This window comes from Taurulus bubalis (assembly GCF_910589615.1).
Source record: "Taurulus bubalis genome assembly, chromosome: 19".
Classification (NCBI taxonomy): domain Eukaryota; kingdom Metazoa; phylum Chordata; class Actinopteri; order Perciformes; family Cottidae; genus Taurulus; species Taurulus bubalis.
The window spans coordinates 14,984,922-15,003,492 of record NC_136607.1 but is presented as its reverse complement, the minus strand read 5'-3'; the positions used below and the strand labels follow the sequence as shown (position 1 = coordinate 15,003,492).

General features: G+C 41.0%; 2 protein-coding genes across 2 annotated transcripts in view; one reads left to right on the top strand and one right to left on the bottom strand.

The window, feature by feature from the left end:
- Positions 1–46: 46 nt before the first annotated feature.
- bxdc2 (brix domain containing 2) lies at positions 47–2,948 on the bottom strand (the record flags this gene model as incomplete). The annotated part of the gene is made up of 10 exons (XM_079235470.1): positions 47–716; positions 805–933; positions 1,069–1,170; positions 1,361–1,411; positions 1,840–1,913; positions 2,010–2,059; positions 2,164–2,234; positions 2,313–2,356; positions 2,501–2,612; positions 2,799–2,948. The coding sequence occupies 10 exons, from the start codon at positions 2,946–2,948 to the stop codon at positions 462–464; spliced, it is 1,038 nt and encodes a 345-aa protein (XP_079091596.1). The 3' UTR covers positions 47–461.
- A 2,313-nt stretch (positions 2,949–5,261) lies between these two features.
- Positions 5,262–18,571, top strand: part of dym (dymeclin) — a gene marked incomplete at its 5' end in the record, with an annotated part of 45,266 nt that continues 31,956 nt past the window's right edge. The window contains 7 exons of the mRNA XM_079235425.1: positions 5,262–5,401; positions 6,814–6,866; positions 7,030–7,123; positions 8,211–8,347; positions 9,542–9,614; positions 11,791–11,916; positions 13,184–13,323. Coding sequence (XP_079091551.1) covers positions 5,262–5,401; positions 6,814–6,866; positions 7,030–7,123; positions 8,211–8,347; positions 9,542–9,614; positions 11,791–11,916; positions 13,184–13,323 — 763 coding nt within the window. The remainder of the gene's footprint in view (positions 5,402–6,813; positions 6,867–7,029; positions 7,124–8,210; positions 8,348–9,541; positions 9,615–11,790; positions 11,917–13,183; positions 13,324–18,571) is intronic.

Genomic DNA, 18,571 nt, shown 5'->3' with positions numbered 1-18,571 from the left:
AACTTTAACCACCATTTGTTGGAAGTATACATAAGATGACGCAGAATACATTAAAATTGTTTTATTTTCATAACATTGAAAACAACTGGTCACTCAAAATCATTAAACACGGTGTGTTTTTTTTTTACATTGATGGAATATTTCTGTTTATCACAAAGACAGGGCAAACAGTATTTGCCCCATCTTAAAAGTTGAGACTTGTATGGCCCAATACAAGCGGCACAGTCCTCCAGAGGGAGCAAAATATATGTTGTGTGAATCCACAAACTATGTCAACAGACATTGAACACAACACATGCATTTTTTTTTATTCTCAAATTCTGTCAAGTGATAATTAAATGACGTGTTGCACAGTTTCAAGTCTTTTTTTTTTTAACTTAAAGCTCATAATAGACCCAACTGCACTGTTTCATAACCATATTTGCTTGAGACGACATTAAATCAAGGCAGCAGTGGACCACTCACTTTAATTGTTTCCTGCGTGCTATCCTTTGTCTTTTGAAAAGCTTGTGTTTGTTCTTCTTCACTACTTTTGGTTGAGGTACATCCGTCTGGATGTGAACATGCTTTTCATCAGCTGGTGTTAGGAAGACGTCCGCTGTAACGTCTTGGGTCACGTCCTCCTTCGTTTCAGCCCTCTTCAGTTTCTGCATCTCCTTCACCATCTGTTTCTCACGCACTCTGGCTGCTGCCCCGAGTCGGATCTCTCGCCGGTGCTGTGCGTGTGAGAAAGGTGACAATCAGATAACGTATGATGTAGCAAATCAGGCACATCACACACTTACAATATATCAACTTTCTTACCATGTTAGGAGACTGGAAGTCTTGGTTCTCAAAGAGCGTAGGCCCTCCAAAGCTCCCCTGGAAGATCTTGATGAGGTTGAGAACAAAGCGAGGTCCGACTTCCACAAGAGCGGCATCCTCCTCCATGATCTGAATGTGGGAGAGGATTTTTAGCTGAATAAAAGTATCTGAACACTGAACCCACAACAGAAGAACAAGTAAATATTTACAGGAATATGCTGATGTAAACCTGAATGACTTTGTGAAGAATTAAAGAATGGTTACCTGGTAGTTCCTAAACCATATCCTGTTGTCTGCGATGGTGAATGTGAAGACGTGGTCCACAAAAGGCTGACTCTTCGGGTGGTAGCGTGGGGTGGAAAATGTCTGCAACCGCAAAATGTATTTAGTACTTCCTTAAATTTAAAAATGTAGGTATGAAACCTACTCAGTTTTCAATATTCACTGCTGCATTTAACCAATGATAAATGACATCAATTAAACTTTACTCAACAAAGACTGTTGTTTTACAGTATATGATCAGCTGTACTGATCAATGTATGCATTTTGTACACACCTGGATGAAGAGTTCCTTCAGCAATGCAAAGTGGGGCTCCTTGTCAAAATTCTGAAGAAGAAAACAGAAGAGGAGTCAACTCTTGTCACAGTTCTGACAAATTCGTACAGTTACTGATCAATATACATAAATGCACATTTTAGATAGCTTGTCAAGGCAGATCACTCATTCCTCAGCTCTATGATGGGAATTGATGTACCAAGAGTGGACACGGTGTGCGTAATTAATATTAATATATATATATATATACATACACACACACACACACACACACACACACAAATGTCTGCTATTTTAGAGATACATTCATCCAAATCCAAACAATAATTTGTGTAATGATCATTGAAATCATCTGGTGTTATGTTTGGACTGAATTACAGGTCTTTGTGTCACACAGCTGCCCAATCACTAACACAATACTCCTGATTAAATTATATTGACAGAATAACCAACAGCATTTCCCCTCCAGTACTACTCACGGGATCAAACGAGAGCAGCGGTCTGGATCCTTTGAGGCAGTTTCCTGTCATCTTGAGTTCAGCCAGTGTGTGAACTGTGGAGGAGACAATCATACAGACCCGTTAGTCACTGCGGCACATTGCAGATGTTGTCTACTGCGCTTCAAAACTGTGAGAAAGAAGAAACTCACTGTTTTGAACCAGAAACTTTGCAGACGGTCCATGAGGGCTGTTTGCAATCCTGCAAGGAAAGAACATTGTTGAATTTACTTCAGATGTGTTCTATAATACCAATTAAAATGACATTTAAATGTTCAGGGGGAGTAACAAAGATCCAACACTCACCACATATAGAGGTCCTGCTTTTTCTTGGCTTCGAAAAAGAGGCATTTGTTGCAATTTTTGATTTCACACACCTGGGAACAATACAAATATTTAGTACTGCTGCATGTATGTGATTATACATAGAGTTCAAATTTTGAAAAAAAACTTACCTCATTCACAATAAACAACTTGTCCTTTCTGTCCATTTTTGTATCTAACAGACAAAAGAAAAAAAAACTTGTTTTTAGAGCAGTATAATTAACAAAACCTTCATCTCTGCCTAACATGAGTAACAATGTGGTGTCAGCATATGTTTGAGGTGAAATAATACTGTACATGGTTGACTCAAGGTACTAACCTGCTTTTGCATGAGGCATCAAGGTCCTCAGGTCTTGCATCAAGTGCCTTGTTCTATAGTTGATGCCTCTTGAAGAGAAAATGAGAACTCTTTCCTTGTTTGTCCATCTCCCCTGTTAAAGAAATACAAACAACAAAAACGCTTATCATCATGCAAGGTCAATGTGGGTGTTGCTGCTGCGGGATGTTTTAGTATAACAACAACTTTAAATAACTTTAAAAAACATATCCCCGTGTTTCCAGTTAGCCAGCTAGCTAGCTAACAGCATCAGTGGCTAATAACAAGCACGAGCACTTACCGACGAAACCGGTGGTGGAATCGTGATTTCGTTTGCCCTCTCCTGGTCGGCTTCCACCGACGCTTCGCTTTTTTCGGCGGCATATTTCACTTTCTTTGCCTTTTTATTAGCAAGAGCCTGTCTTCCACGTTTTCGCTTGAACGCCGACATGTTGTACTCCGACACAAATCTCGCATGAACTCGTGTAGAATCCAACTCAAACAGCACACGTGCGGATGGAGCAGACGAGGAGACCCCTAGCGGCGTGGAGGCGGTACTGCATGCACACGTTGCGCCGACGACATCCGGTCTATGGCGTCAACAACAAAAAACACACCTACCAAAACCAGAGCCGTTTATTGAGAGTCATAACTGTTTAAAATAAACACGTGCATCATGATCATAATAATATTAAAAAATAATAATGTATTGAAGATAAACCAGGTGAAGTTGACCAGGTGAAGTTAAGATTATATGAGTTGATTACAACTTTGCTTGTTACTGTAGCAATAAAACATATGTGAGTAAAAAGCCATTACTTTCTCGATATATCTGTTCAACAAGCACAAACAAACGTAAGCGATCCCACTTTATTTTTTGTAAACTAGCTAAAACAACAACGATCTGTAAATATCGTTTGCTACAGTCTAAACAATAGTCTGTTTATCTTATTTTTGTAGACTTCACTGCTGGCTGAGACAAAGCAGACAGGAGGACTGATACTATCTGATGTCTGTATTCTTTGTTATTGAGTATTATCATTTATAAACTTCGCTCAGGAATGTTGTTTATTTATTCATTGACATTTTAGAATTGTTTACAGTGAGATATGTATGACTTTATGTAGGGACTTTGCTGTTTTAAAGAGCAATGTGGTTGCTGTAGAAACAATATTTAGTTATCACTAGATTATAAATACCTCATAATTCTGTTCAGTCATGTAAAAGAACAAAGCAGTGATACATTTTTTTCCTTGTAGTAATAAAATCGTGAAGATACCTGAGGGCAACCGTGAATACCTGTCAATCAAACGTCATGAATTTACGCTCGACGCGATTCTTTCTTTCAACGGCTCTGCTCTGACGTAGTTGACGCCCACATGTCGTCATTACGCAAGGGGTGGCGACGTGGAAAACATGGAGGAAAGGAGTATGTAGAGTAAACTTAATTTTCTCAAATTGCCCTCAGTTTCAAGGCTTTGCGTTTGGAAATTACACCTCAGGAAAAAAATTGGACAAAACTAGTCAATAGTGTGAAAACCAGTCGCCTTTTAACGGTCGCGGGAATCGAGAGAGACACAGAAACTGCGAGAAGCATTTATGACAGGTAAGCGGTCAGCTGATAGCAAACAAGCTGTGGACGTTAGCTGAGTTACTAACCGCCGGTTTTCCGGGACGCGCTCTCAAATGGGTCATTTACCGAGCTACAGTTTCGTGCTATGGATGTGTGGCTTTCAGTGCGCCGGGTTTACAGTAAAAAATTGCTGAGGCTGTAAATTGCATTGGAAACAGGACGAGCTAGCTAACGTCATGCAAGTTGGTTAACTGGAGCAGCAGATGCAAATGCAGTCACACTACTAGCAGATGCAGCTAAAGACCCAGGAGATGACACACTGAATCTAGCAAGCTAATTCTGATCGAGCCAGATCACAATTGTCTGGTAAAATGTCTGGCTCTTAGTGGCATCTAACGCTATATTCCATTATCTCAGAATGTGTGCTTTTTTATTAGTATTATCTGTCTTTCTATGTGGTTTACCTCATCCATGACTCCAGTTGACTTCGACAAATGTTGGCCTGCTTTGGCACTTGTGTGTTAAAGGTGTGCCATTGCATGAAAACAAAACAAACATCCTGGTTCCTATGTGTTATCCTGTTGTCAACTTGACCTTAAATTAATTAGAATCTGAATAATGTATGTATTGGACTTGGGTATTTCCCTTACATTGAATTGCTCAAATCAAAAAGTTGATTAGAAAATACAAGGAGAGGGAGGTTAGAGGTCCACGTCATCCGTTCCAGTGGGAGGGTCCCTTCCTATATTGTTTATCACCTTAGATTTATACACGGCACAAAGGCACACATGGTTCTCCTACTCGTGATTTAAATTAAATTAAATTGACTTGTGAGGTAGGCGGCTTTATGCATCCATCAGAGAGTAGACGTCCCAGAGAGATGAGGAAGAATGACATGAACACTGACTCAAACTGAGGATACTGTTGTTATCTGGCTAGAGCCTTAAACTCTTTGCCACCAGGGCCCCCCCTCTACATATTTACATGAAGTATTAAGAACTAATGAAGCCTTAACATCCTTACATTCTGGGAAGTGGCTTCGACAAACCTAGTTTGTTTGTAGTATGATTGTTCATTTTCTGTTATGGCGTCAATGATTAAAGCATTTCCTCTGTCCCAGGATTTGGCATATGCCTGGTGAAAAAGCAGTGAAGAGTGGCGAGTCTGGCTGAGTGGAGCCAGTAGAGAGCGATGGGAGCAAACACCAGCCAGGTCAGTGACCTGTCCGACAATCCCAGCCTCAAGGCCCTTGTGGGCCCAGATTCCATATCGGAGAATGATCCTTTCTGGAACCAGCTCATCTCCTTCACCTTCATCAGTCCCACCAGCAGGTACGCACACATGCACACAAGGAAAGGTTCTGTGAGACGTGTCTATGAATGTATCACACAAACAAAACATTTCGTGGTTGCTGCTTTACATGCACATTCCTCTGTCTCTTTATCATTATAAAGGGAGTATTCTAATGGATAAATAATTACTCAGGGGAGGTCCACTTGCTTGCTTTGTTTGGAGCTTCCAGAACCATCACAGTGATGATGAAAACAATTTGAAACGAGAGATGAAAGCTAGTAAGCAAACCTTGTGTTAGCGGTTCCTAGCCAAACTAATTAATTAATTAACTTAATTTGGACATTGAAACAAAAATCACTGGTAATTAGAATAACTGTTAGTTGCAGCTCTAGATGAAAATAAAACAAGAAGCCGGCAAGGAGGGAAAACGAATTGAAGGTAAAATTGATCAATACAGTAGCAACATTTGGTGGAAAATATATCGCCTGGAAGTGTTTGTTTATCAGTCTTAGTTATAGCTGGTATGTTAGATTATTTAGAGGACATCAAATTATTAACGACTCTACTGGCAGCTTCTTGAAAACGTCTCAGGTTTTGACAAATGTCCCCAGTATCTGCTCGAGTGCTGAAGTGCGCTCTAGTGTAGATGTTTGGCACACAATCTTTCCTCTGAGAAAGTCCTTTAAGATTCTCAACCAGGATCAAACATCACTGCGGACCGGATGTTTGCAGAGCTCATCTCAGTAATGATTTAACAGGGTTATTGTCCTGCTGGTCTCAGAGTAGATTGACATTTATTTCCTATGTAAATAGTGTTGAGAAGTAAAGAAAGACACTGCATTCTTTCTTGCCACCGGACCGGACTGATAATGGAGCATACGCATTTGTGTACTTATCCTACTCATTTTTGCACCATGCGTTCCCCGTATGATCAAATATTTGTCTTATTTATTTTAACACAAATACGAGACATAAAGACACAAAGTCAACATACACTATCTGCACTGACAACACAAAGTTGTTTAAGTGAGTGCTGCAACAATCTCTTATTTTCATGATCAATGTATCTTTGAATTAATGTCTTGAGTTTTTGTTCGGTCAGTAACATGTGTGTATCGTTTAAAATGCCCACCACAAGTTCCAAGAGCCAAAGTGGACATGTTCAGATTGCTTGTCTTTTTCGATCAACAGCAAAAAAAGAAGTAAATATATGTATACTTGGTCGTAACAATATTACAGAATGTTGTGTTGTATGTCTCATTCAGTCTTTTTTAAGTCAAAGCAGATGCAAACTATTTTAATGCTATCAGTGTTTGGTTATACTGCAGTTTCCAAGCATGACAACAGAGGGCAGATGATGCAAGCGATCAGCTCCTCTGGTCCATTTTATTTTGCGTATCTTTTAGGTATTGTCTCATTCCTTGTGTTTTTTCTTCTTCCTTTGAACCAGTGGAGACTCCAAGTTACTGGAAGAGGCTGTCATCCCCCTCGCCAAGATCTTCAGTAAGTTGCTTATGATATAAAAAAAAATGAATTAACTGCTCAATACGTATTGTTAAAAACAAAAAAATCTTATTGTTTGCATGCCCAACTATCACATTGGGAGGTTTCTGGATCTAATGTAATGCTGCTGATAAATTCTCTCCTCCTTTTAATTTTTCCCAAGTTGAAAACAATCCCAGATCGGGGAACTTTGGCGCTCTCGTTAGAGTTTTCCTCGGAAGAACCAAAGAGCTGAAAATCTCCACAGAATGCCAAGAGTGAGTATGGGAGCCTCAGAGGAGGCTGAGTTCAGACGAGTGCGTCAGTAACAATAAACATGTCTAACAAAAAGCATGTCAGCGTTCGCTGTGCGGGAGTGCAGGCCAGTTATTGTTTGATCACTGGCCGTCAGGGGATCCTTATTCTTTACAGGGGAAGCGGTTGTTGTTGTTTCCCATGAGCAAACTGCTGAGGTATAACCATCAACACATGTGGCATTGTTCTGCACTCGCTGCCAAGGCCTGTATCCACAGAGACTGACCCTGCCCAAGTCACCAAAGGGCTTCGGGTGGGAACTCTTCATTCTGTCAAACATCAGTCGAGGTTATAGTTATCGCTCCCCATCCGCTTGTGTATTTTTCAAACATTTCTCACATTTCGTCCCATAAACAAACCCACGCCTCCTGAGTCTAACAAAATTGGCGTGTGCAAATTGTCAATTTGTGGAACTGATTAGACACGCCCGTGTTGGTGTTTAGTGGTTGTGAAACATTTTGGCTCGCACTGAATGGTTCAAGTCATTTCTCGTTTTCCTCCTCATTTCTTTCCCACCGACGTTGTCTCCGATTTATGTCTGAGGGAAGACATAGTTAACTTGTTTAGTATCATTATATGCTTGGGAGAGGGCGGCGGTATTCTCTTTGTTTTCTTGGTTGTCAAAGTGAAGGTTGTAATGCATTTTTTAGAAAATTGTTCATTATCATTTTAAATAGTTTAGAGGAAGATGCAGTAACTCAAAAAGCTTTGGTGATTATTTGAGAAGCACCAGAGAGTCACTACTTTTGAATTAGACCCTCAATTCTACTGCACTGGTTCTGCTCAGTCAGAGGTCATCAGCTAGAGATGATGATTAAAATAATGCATTATTCATTTGCAAGGAGGAAATTCATATTTAGCCTTCGGGTCCAGTTTTTAGCTTTATTCAGCAAACAACACAGTAAATATATCACGAATGAATATGCAACTGTTAACATTCGAAGCATCATATTACCATAGAACATAAATGGTCACTCAAGCTTTCCTTCATAGCATTTATTTCCGTCACCTTGAACGTGATGTCCTTCTTCTTCTGTTTCCCTTCCACAGTCAGCTGTTTATCTGGCAGGCCCACAATGCATTGTTCATGATTCGCTGCCTGCTCAAGGTGTTCATCAGGGAGATGAGCGAAGAGGAGCTGCAATTACAGTTCTCCTACCAGGAGAGGGCGCTAGGCTCCTGTGGAGGTGAGCCCCATCCATCACAGATTGCTGTGGAAAAGGAAGGCGTGTGGCAGGGAGATTAAACTGGGGCCACAAATTGTGTAACTAAATCAACGTCACAGGATTCAACAATGGATTTTAAGTGGAAAAAAGCTCTCATTTTGTACATATTTAGGGACTTGCAGCTTTATCGTCTGAGACAAAAATGAAGGCGCTATACGTCAGTTTAGAGATTTTTATTTTACACTTAAGTGTACTTTATACCAAAATCCACTTCATCTGCTGAAAAATCTTTCCAGCAACATTCTTGGAAGTGTTTGGCTCCCAGTCGGCTCCTAAGATGTGAGTTATTAGAATATAGCCACAAGGGTCAAATGTGTAACACTTCCCATCGTACCTAAAGAGAGATAAGAAATTGGCTTTTTAATTGCGCACTTATACCCATAGCTACTGACCTGGATCAGCTGTCTCTGAGAGACTCTTTTAATAAAAGTCTGAATCTTTGTCCACTGACTGCACATCGTTTGTTGGCCTCGAACACTCGGCCCGTCTGACGCAAGTCTCCGAACAAACACTCTGCAAATGTGTTCCCTCTTGATAAACATAAATAACATGACGTCTTTGTTGGTGCTCACTCGCAGGAAGCAATTTAAATACTACTCTTTCATTTTTATCATCCTGCCATGGCGTTTTTTTATTATCCCTTCACTTCACTGTTCATTTTTATCATTAAATAACAGTTACATAAATTAATCATATTAATTGGTTTAACCATCCGTTCAGTTTCTGCCTTCTTATATGTGTTCAGGTCGCGTTAATTTGATTAATTATATCATTAGGAATTATTGCTCTATACTGCTAGAAGTACTGAAACTATGATTTAATAATCTGTCCTCTCTCCTGGTTTTACATCCTACTTTCATACTTTGGCCGGTGTGATCATGAAGCAGGTCTTAAATTGCATTCTATGGGTTATTAAAATGTCTGCAGTATTAAAGTATTCAATTTAACTTGGCGAACCCGGCAGAAACCCTGTAATCCCAATTAACAGATTTCTCTCAATGCCGTTCCTCTGTACAGCGAGCATGAAATATGGATGATGCGTAGCATAGAGAGGGGGATTAGTACAGTGGGAGCAGGAAGGAGCCAAGTTAAGAGAGATTATGATCAACAGGGAGCTGCCATATATGTTGCATATAATAACTCTCTCTTGTGTAGAAACCGGCAGCGAGGACCTCCTGGAGGAGCTGTTGTCTAACCTGATCCACCTGATCGTAGAAGTGCCCCTGCTGTAAGTATCTCCTGTGTGTGTGTGTGTGTGTGTGTGAGAGAGAGTGTGTGAGGAAGATTACATTAAACACCCCATTGTGTCTTACATACACTAAAACATTCTCACATGCAACGCTGATTGTGATGCAACACTGTAAAGTGACATTTTATCCTCCACACGGTGATTATTTGTTTTATTGTCATGGTGCAAATTGTTCAAGATCCCTTGTTTGACATTATACAATTAGCACAATATTCACATGAAGACTCTCAGCCCAGCCCATCTGTGAGTTCCTTGTTTTTATTCCTTGTTTGTTGGTTGTTAATGTGTCTGGGATGTTAGTCACTGAGCAGTTAATAAAAAACAGTTTGAAAAGGCCGTAACGCTCTCTTTGCGTGCCCCACTTGCTCATTTGCTCCTGGGTTCACTAACCGCGAGAAGCTGAAATCCATTATGGATCAAGGTTCGGCTCGGATGTCCGTGTGTTTTGGTTTCAGCGTCGTCAGCCAGACTGACGTGCTGGAGCTCTGAGCTGGCAACCGGATTAATAAAAGGGACAAAATAAAAAAGAAGGGGCTGTGACTAATGATGTGTGTGTGTGTTGTTACGGAAGAAGAGAAAGGGCTTGAAATTAAAGTTTGATTAGGAGCGTTGCCAACGAGTGGGAGAGGAGGGAACAGAATGATTGAAAAAAATGGTATCATCCTTTACTCCCTGTGGGCGGCATGCACGCTAGCACTCTTTGCTTTAATGAGTGAATATTTCAGTGTGTTTACTCATCAGCGCTGGAATTATCTCCGGCCCGCCACTCCGTCTGTCACAGAGACACAGAGATACAGTACGTACGTCTCTGTGGACTAAACCCTCCTCTGCAGTGTCAAAACAAGTTCACAGAAGCACAACTCACGATTGGTTTTTCCTTGACGCAGCATCTTCCTCTCTCCCGGTGTCTGTATTGTGTCATTCTTGATCCTCCTCTCTCTCTGTCAACCAGTCGACATTCTCGCTCCTCTTCTGCTGTCTCTGGGCATCAAACCCCCGGCTTTTGTGTAAATGCAGTCAGCATTCCAGCATTATTCATTGTTCCAAGCTTCAAGACTTCAACCTGTTTTTCTCCCCTCCACCACTTTGTGGCTGTCGGCCCACTTCCTGTGTACGTGCTTCTGGTTTAGATGTGAATCCCCCAAATCCCGAGCAGACATCTTCTCTTTTTGTGGCTTCATTTCACAAGAAAGATGGATCTAAATTGTTTTTAGATTATTTCCAGGTATGCAGTTGACGCACATTGGAGAATAAACCAGTTACTTGTTTTTCCACACATACTGGGACATTGTTACGGTTTCCCTGTTAAATTACTTGGAGTCTGAATATATAGCTTGTGTCTTACATTATCACATGTCTTACATTTACACCAAGCTCTATGATTTAAACCTATATCAAGACTTAATTGCTCTATGAATTGTCTAATTTTTATACCAAAATCTATTTTGTGAGATATTCAGTCACCGTAATCACCTGAATGATATTTATTTTAATTGCATTAAGAATATTTAAACTGTGACACAGATGGCTAATGAATTGGTAAAGTTATGTGTAATTAATAAGACATTGTGTTTAGCTGTATAATTGTTCTTCTGACGGCTGTAGAGCTGAAACAATATGGACATTAATTGATTGGTCGGTAAAAAAAACACATTTATTTTTATTATAATGCATTTTTTGTTAATTGAGTATTTTTTGGGGGGAAATGTCGAACATTCTCTGGCTCTAGCTTCTCAAATGGGAATATTTATTTTTTCTGCGATGGTGGGTTTTGGACTGCGGGTTGGATGAAAAGAGCTTTTTCAAGCAGTCAACTTGGACTTTGTAGAATTTGTAATAGACCAAGGAAAGAAAATCAAGATGAAGCAATAATGACAATATTTATTTAGCCCATTAACACACAGTCAGGTGATAACTGAGAGATGTCATTGGCAAAGACTGTGAAAGTAGAAGGAAAACCACATTGACACATTTCTTTAAAGTCAGATCACTTGCTTTAACGAATAAGGAAACGAAAAAATAAAGACTTTCCTTTGCAAATCAACATATCAAAACACTGTCTTCTTATACATTAATTTATAGCTTTTTGAAGTTGTGATATAAGAGCTGATGATTTATTTGCATTAACTCTACTTGCGTCTGTCTTTTCTCGTAGTGACATCACCTACAGCATCCTCTTTGAAGCAGTGACCACGCTGCTGGTCTTCTTCTCCTACCAACTCTTCCACAAAGACATCCTCCGAGATGGATTAATCTACCAGCACATCATGAAGGGGCGATGGTGAGAAAACACACAAGAGTTTATACTGTGAATACACTGAAGTCAAACATTAACATAATGCACCAGACTGTCACTATTAAAACTCCACATCTAAAAGTAACCCTTATCTTTAACAAAATCAGAAACACTAACCTCAAACCCAAAACCTAGTTTGCATAAAAAGAGGACTTCCAAGTTTTAAATAAACACATGCAGAGGGAATAATGTGGTAAAATGTCAACTGCTCTACGAGTTGCACTCACTCGCCTCTGTAACTGGGTCGTCCGCAATCTGTCGACGCCTTTTTTTGAACGCAGGCCCAGATTATTTTTGAATTTCTCCTGGCACCATCTGATCCAGCCTACTGTTCATCTATCAGACTCTGCTCCTCGACAAACCCATCACGTTCCAAACGGACGTGTCATTCAGTTCATACTAAAGAAGGGAAAAGAAGCTAATCTAGTTAAACACGACCTCTGTGTCCACTGTGACCTTGTCGTCTGTGACTCTGAGGAAAAGTGAACCAGGGAGGCTCCTTTTTAAAAAAAGAAAGAAAAAGATAATACCAATAAACTTCGAAATGCAGAAATTGAAATGTGCCAATAACATAATGTATAAGTCCCCAACAATAACACTTTGGATGAATTGCTACTGAGCTCAGGAAAGGCTTCCAAGTAGCTGATGTTATCAAAACTAAAATGGTTTAGTTAGTTGAGAAATAAAGGCTGTGTGTGACTAGAAAAACGGTGACATTGGATCTTGTTCATCGCCAATTACGTGTACGTCACTCGTTGGGAGAGAGCTGATGTGATGAGGGAAGACTAGAGTCTCAAATTGACACCTAATATGGACACCTGTGGACGGAGAATAGGATCTCAGTTAGTCCGGCTGTACACACACACACACACACACACACCTGCATGTAGGAAGAACAAGTCCCGTGTCTTGGCTTTGCTTTTTATTTATCCAATATGACTGGATTGTCAACTGCACACTTCTAATGGGTCATAAGTGACGATTGAGTGAGGATTACTTGTTTTTTGAAAAATCCTACTCCTTCTGCCTATAAAGCCACATGACTAGATGGTTTTATTCTGAAATATTTGCAGCTGAGCTCACGTCTGTGTTGTAACGTATTTTCCAGTGTTCTATAAACACTTGTGAAACTCCTGAAATGTTGAAGACCTTACAAATTAAACCTTTTTCACGAAAAGACCATGCCCTAAAGCTTCCTGGTTTCCAGCTGTCTTTTAAAACCTGTCTTTCCATTTGTCTCTCTTTCCCCCAGTTTGCCTTTGACTAGTCGTCTGGTGAAGACCCTGCTCTATAACTTCATCAGGCAGGAGAAATGTCCACCTCCAGCAACCCACATCTTTGAGCCAAAAGCTGAGGGAGGCCTGCTTTACGGCCTGGCGTCGGGGGTGGCAAGTACGAGAACACACATCCACACAGAATACAGAACAAACAGACACAAAGGAGCAAAAGGAAAAACTAGATCATAATATTGTTCACTCTTTCAGAATGTGATTTACTCTCTCTTATAAGTTATTGTGTATATGGGAAATGGTCAAATTTATACCACAAACTCACCGCAATAGGCATTTTGGATGCAGGTAATGTGTGTTTTCTCCCAAGCTAAATGGCCTTCAGTGGCTTAATGAAGCAATGTCTACTTATGACCCCCAGTAACAGGTTTTGGCCTTGGTGTGGATATGATTGGTGAGCTGTTCAATCAAAGAGTGAATTTACCTTTTAAGAGCATTTCAGTTAAATAATAAATAGTTTTTAGGGTGCAAAATTATCCACTATTGCAAAGAAAAAAGGAAACAGTCAACCTAATATATTGTTCTAGAAATATGTTCTCTTTTTTCTCACCCTTTTAATCATCTTGTGACCTTAGTTTTTTATAATCCCCTTAAGAGGTGCAAATGTTCGGTCGTTCTCATTGTTTGATCACTGTTGCTTGCCAATTTTGCACTTTGTTGCAGTGAGGTCACCACATTCCCCACATCCAAATTAAGCTGGTTCGTAAAAACATCTTCAGAAATCGTGGGAATGATTGTAAAATTACAAAAATAAGAGCCAGACGGTGAATTTATTTAGTTTGTTCATTGGAGCCAGTGAGTGAGATGTATGAATAATCTGATAAATTGAAGTGCGAGCCATACTGACAGCCGTGTGGATGAAAATGATGAGTCAAAAATGAACAGAGTACGTGTGTATCAGACTGGTAATATGTTCTGTGTGTGTGTGTGCTGAATGTTTGTTTGAGTGTGAGAAGAGGGCTGGGTTTCCCCCGCAGATAAATGCTCTTTGTCGGTTGTTGGTGGCAGATTCCTATCAGTGAGCCATCAGCATTCAACCCAGCCTGTCTGTCTGTGGCAGTGATCGGCCCAATGAGTTATGGTGGCCTGTACTGTTCTGTAATCCCCTAGAGCCTGTCTGTCTGCAGCCGCCTCCCTTGTACACACACGCACAGACCAACAAAGACACAAGCGCTCTTATACTCCGAGCTCAGAAACAACACTTGTTTTCTTTCTCCGTCTCTCTGTCTCGTACGTGCACACTGTCATCGGGGATTGGCAGATTGCACAGATTCATCTGAATGTTTAAAATGGGTGTATGCAAGGGTGTTGTTTAATAATGAGTAGTTATCAATTTAATTTCTTTAATTAAAATATTCAGCCAGCTGAAGGGGAACTGTACTTTTTTTTTTGATTAGGGTCATTTTACGAGTCATCGTATCTTTTGTCCTCTGTGTTGTATGAGCAGAAATGCCTGTGTTAAGGTCTAACAGAAGGATCCATACCTAAATGCTTTCTATAAAGTCTGTAAATCCAAATACCACAACTTCCTTTACATGAACTTGCTTTTTATGGAAATCCTGGTCCTCATGCTCATCGCATGTATAATAATTCAGGCCTACACGGTCATATTCATAGACGGTCTGGATTTTTCCCCCAGAAACGAGCACTGGCCATTGGCAAAGCAAAGCAGTGCTTCATTTCCGTCACCATGTTGCTGTGTGGGTGGATGGACGGGATGTCTGTTCCTCTCTTTCTTTACACTCTGCTGTCTGAGTCTGACCGAGAGTCTGCAGGAGGATTATCACCCAGACGAGCAACTCGCAGCTTTTTGGCCCTCTCCTCCTCTCTCCTATCCACTCTATTCTACTCCACTATTTTACTCCACTCGGCTCTAGTCAATTGGACTCGACTTCACTATAAGAAATTACAATTCAAGTGTAAACCTTTTTTAAATGCAGCAATAAAATAGTCAAAACTTAAAATAGAAACATTTAAATTCCAATAAATACTGCACATATATTAAACGTATAACTGAACTGAATGGATCAGGCCCATTGTCACCGATATCGTAATTGGTGCATCCTAACTCGTTACTGCGTTACTTTCTATGTTCTCCTCTACTCTCCATGTAATTTGTGTGTGATATACACGCACACTACTGTTCAAGCCATCCATCTGCCTGCAAGCCCACCCATGAAATGCAGATAATTCCTCTCCAATCCTCATGTTTCACATTGCTGCCACAAGAAGCTAACGATAACTCTGCTTCTCTTATAGTCCAAGGGCGTTGGTCCCAATCTACTATTGATTACTGCTGACAGCTACGCAAACACAGACATCTTGTATGTGGGTTAGGTCCTCATTTGTATCGCACACTTAACACAACGTTTGCCGGTCACATTGGGAAAGAGTACTAGAAGATTCATTTAACGCTTTGACCCAAGCTTTTTATTATGATTCTGAGCATTTGATACAAAACAACATCTGTGGAATGTTTTCATATGCTTTGAATGTTTTTGTTGGTCGGGTTTCGGATGAAAATGCTTTGAGCATATATTTTCATTTGTGTGAGATTATCAGAATAGTGTGTTTGTTTTTGTCTGTACAGCATGTTTCGCCGTGTGCATTTTTGGATAATCATCTGGAGTTGTGTGTGTCTGTGCGTGCGTGTGTGTGTGCACACACACAGTATCTGTGTGCTTGGCCGAGGCATTGGCCTGAAGCCCTGATGTCATATTTCATTCACTGCTATGCAAGTTAATAAGTCAGTAGCACATTCTGTCCGTCTCTGTTCACATCTACGTCCGCACTGAAGAGTTTGTTCTCCGCTGTAACGATGAGAACATATTTTCCACATCAGTTCTCTTGGCTAAAGTGTCTCCACAAGCCACTGAGATGTTCACAATGGTGTTAGAGCACATGTTGTGTGAACTAAAAAAATGCAGATTTGAACCTGTTTCGCAGAGATTGAGTCTATGTTAGTGATTTCTAAATACTGACGAATGAACAAGCTGTTGACTAATGAACAAGCTGAAATTCTGTATAGACTTAGATAACTGAGCTGTGTTAAGATTAAACATTTAAATATAATCCCAATAGTTTCTTATTTCCATCAATCATGTAGACTCGTGTATATGGTTCTGGACGTCTTATTGAAATGGACCTAAATACATTTAGCCTTTATCCCTTATTGTAATGCTGTGTATCAGAATCGGCAAAGAGGAGGGATAATTTGTGTTAATGTGAATGTTTTAATGTTGTGTAGATGTGTAGTCAGAGAAAAATTGTGTTCCTCAAATTATTAACGGGGTACGTACAAGCTTAAATCCCACAGACACTAGGAAGTACTGCAACGCTTCATGAGTAAAGTAAGGGAATGATATTTCCCTAATCGACAGTGTAATGACGGCAGCATCGTTAAGTGCTTTACCGGAGCGTTTGTGTTTGATAATACCCGTGATATGAATATGAGGTTATTGTCAGGCGAGGTAAATATCAGGGGGAAGATGTGGATTTACAAGGAATGGTTTACAGCCTGCGTCTGAATATTTGGAAAGATATTTTGGTTTGAATATAGAAGTTGATTGTGTGCCAGGAGTCGTGTCTGACGGTGGTGGTCATTATGTAAGACAGCACGCAGCCTTCTGTCCTAAAACCAAGGCTGAGTCGAACATTAAGAGCTCTTCTTTTGCTGCAGGAATTTGTAATACGGGCAGTGTTTGAGCCTGTTTTAATGGCTTTCAATAAGCATTTACGGTGTGTAAATATGGAGACCAGTAGAGCTTTGTTGAGATTTGTAGGTAACGAATAGTTTCCAGAGATGTTGTGGATACAGGCTCAAGGGAAATGAGACTTTGTGGGTGCAGTTGTGTTGCGTGTCTCATGGTAGGATGCCTTTCAATGGCCCCGAGTCCCGGAGCCCAGATTCTGATTTCAGCGTGCCAGCCTCTGTGTCCGTGTGTGACTTTCTCTTCCCAACGTTCTCCTTCCCTTTCCTCCTCTTCATGTCCTCCACCTCCTCTTTTTCCACTGGGCGGCCAGCCAGGGCCGGAGCAGGCCTTAGCCGAGTAGCATTATTGGGTTTATGTGGTGGGCAGATAGACAGGCCGAGGGAACCGAGCCAGACGGATAACAAACAGCACCCGCTAAGGTAAAATAGAGGTGTGTATGAGTGTGTGAGAGCGTGAGCGTGTGTGAGCAATAAAGTGTGTGTGCGAGAGTGCAGGAAATGTGGCTGCCAGACCGGGCTCTCTGACACTGTTGGGCTAGTCACCGTGGTGCCAGTGAAGAGATGAACAGGGCTCCATCACAACTTGGCCCCCTCTCTTTTTCTCTCTCACTCACTTCTCTTGAGGAGAGAGAGAGAGAAGGACAAATGATGTAATTTCTCTCTGGGGGATTTCTTTCTGTTGTGGATGCAGTTTGTTGATGTTCTTTTGCACAAATATAAACAAATTCATTCCCCTCCTGACTGGAATTGCAGACACATTGGTACACGCAAAGTCCGCCTCTGTGTTCTTTACAAGCCCTCAGTGAGATTAGAGGCAAACCAACATGTCGTTATAGATGTCACTAAGGATTTGACACAGTCACAAGTTGTCGTGAGTAAACCTGAAGGCGGAGCAAGTATTTGGTCGTGCATACTTGATGAAGACATTGTGAGGTTGAAACCAATCAAAGTTGGAAACAGTCACAAGTCGTTCCTTTGTTCTGTCTCCTTCCTTTCAAAACAGAAAAAAAACTCCCACGTCCTCCTCGAGTTAATCTTTGAATGCAGTAGCATGTCCACCCTGAACTGAGTTTTGAACTAATGTCTCCTTGTTTGCGTGACTTAAATCTTGTTCGGTTCAGCAACCAAGTCAACTGCTGATGCGAGTGTGTCATAGTTGGATGGATCGGGATGGCTCAAAGTTCATCTGCTCTTCCATCCTTCGCCACTAGATGGCAACAAATCTACTGGGCTTCGACTCAAATTCCGCAGCTTGATCATCGTGGACCTGCAGCACACTCGCAGTCTCTCACCAGAGCTCGGTTTGTGCATTCTGTGTGGCTAGACGTGCAGGAGCCAGAGGCTGTCGTCTGTGTACCTTGGTGTTCATGCTTCCCGTGCTTCTCATGACGCCTGAAAGCACCGGCACTTCTGCGGCTCTGTAGGAAATTCGGTTCCCTCCCATTCCCCAACAAGAAAAACCAACCCCACTCCAGTTGGCCTGTCATTCCAGTTTCTCTTTGTTTCTGTGGCGCCGTCTATGTTGTTTCAAATTCCAGGTATTGCGAAGCATCGTGTGTGTGACTCCATTGTGCTCATTTTGGCCTTGATTACTTCAGTCTGACTGCACATATACTCTTTTGCCTTCACTTTCCCCATT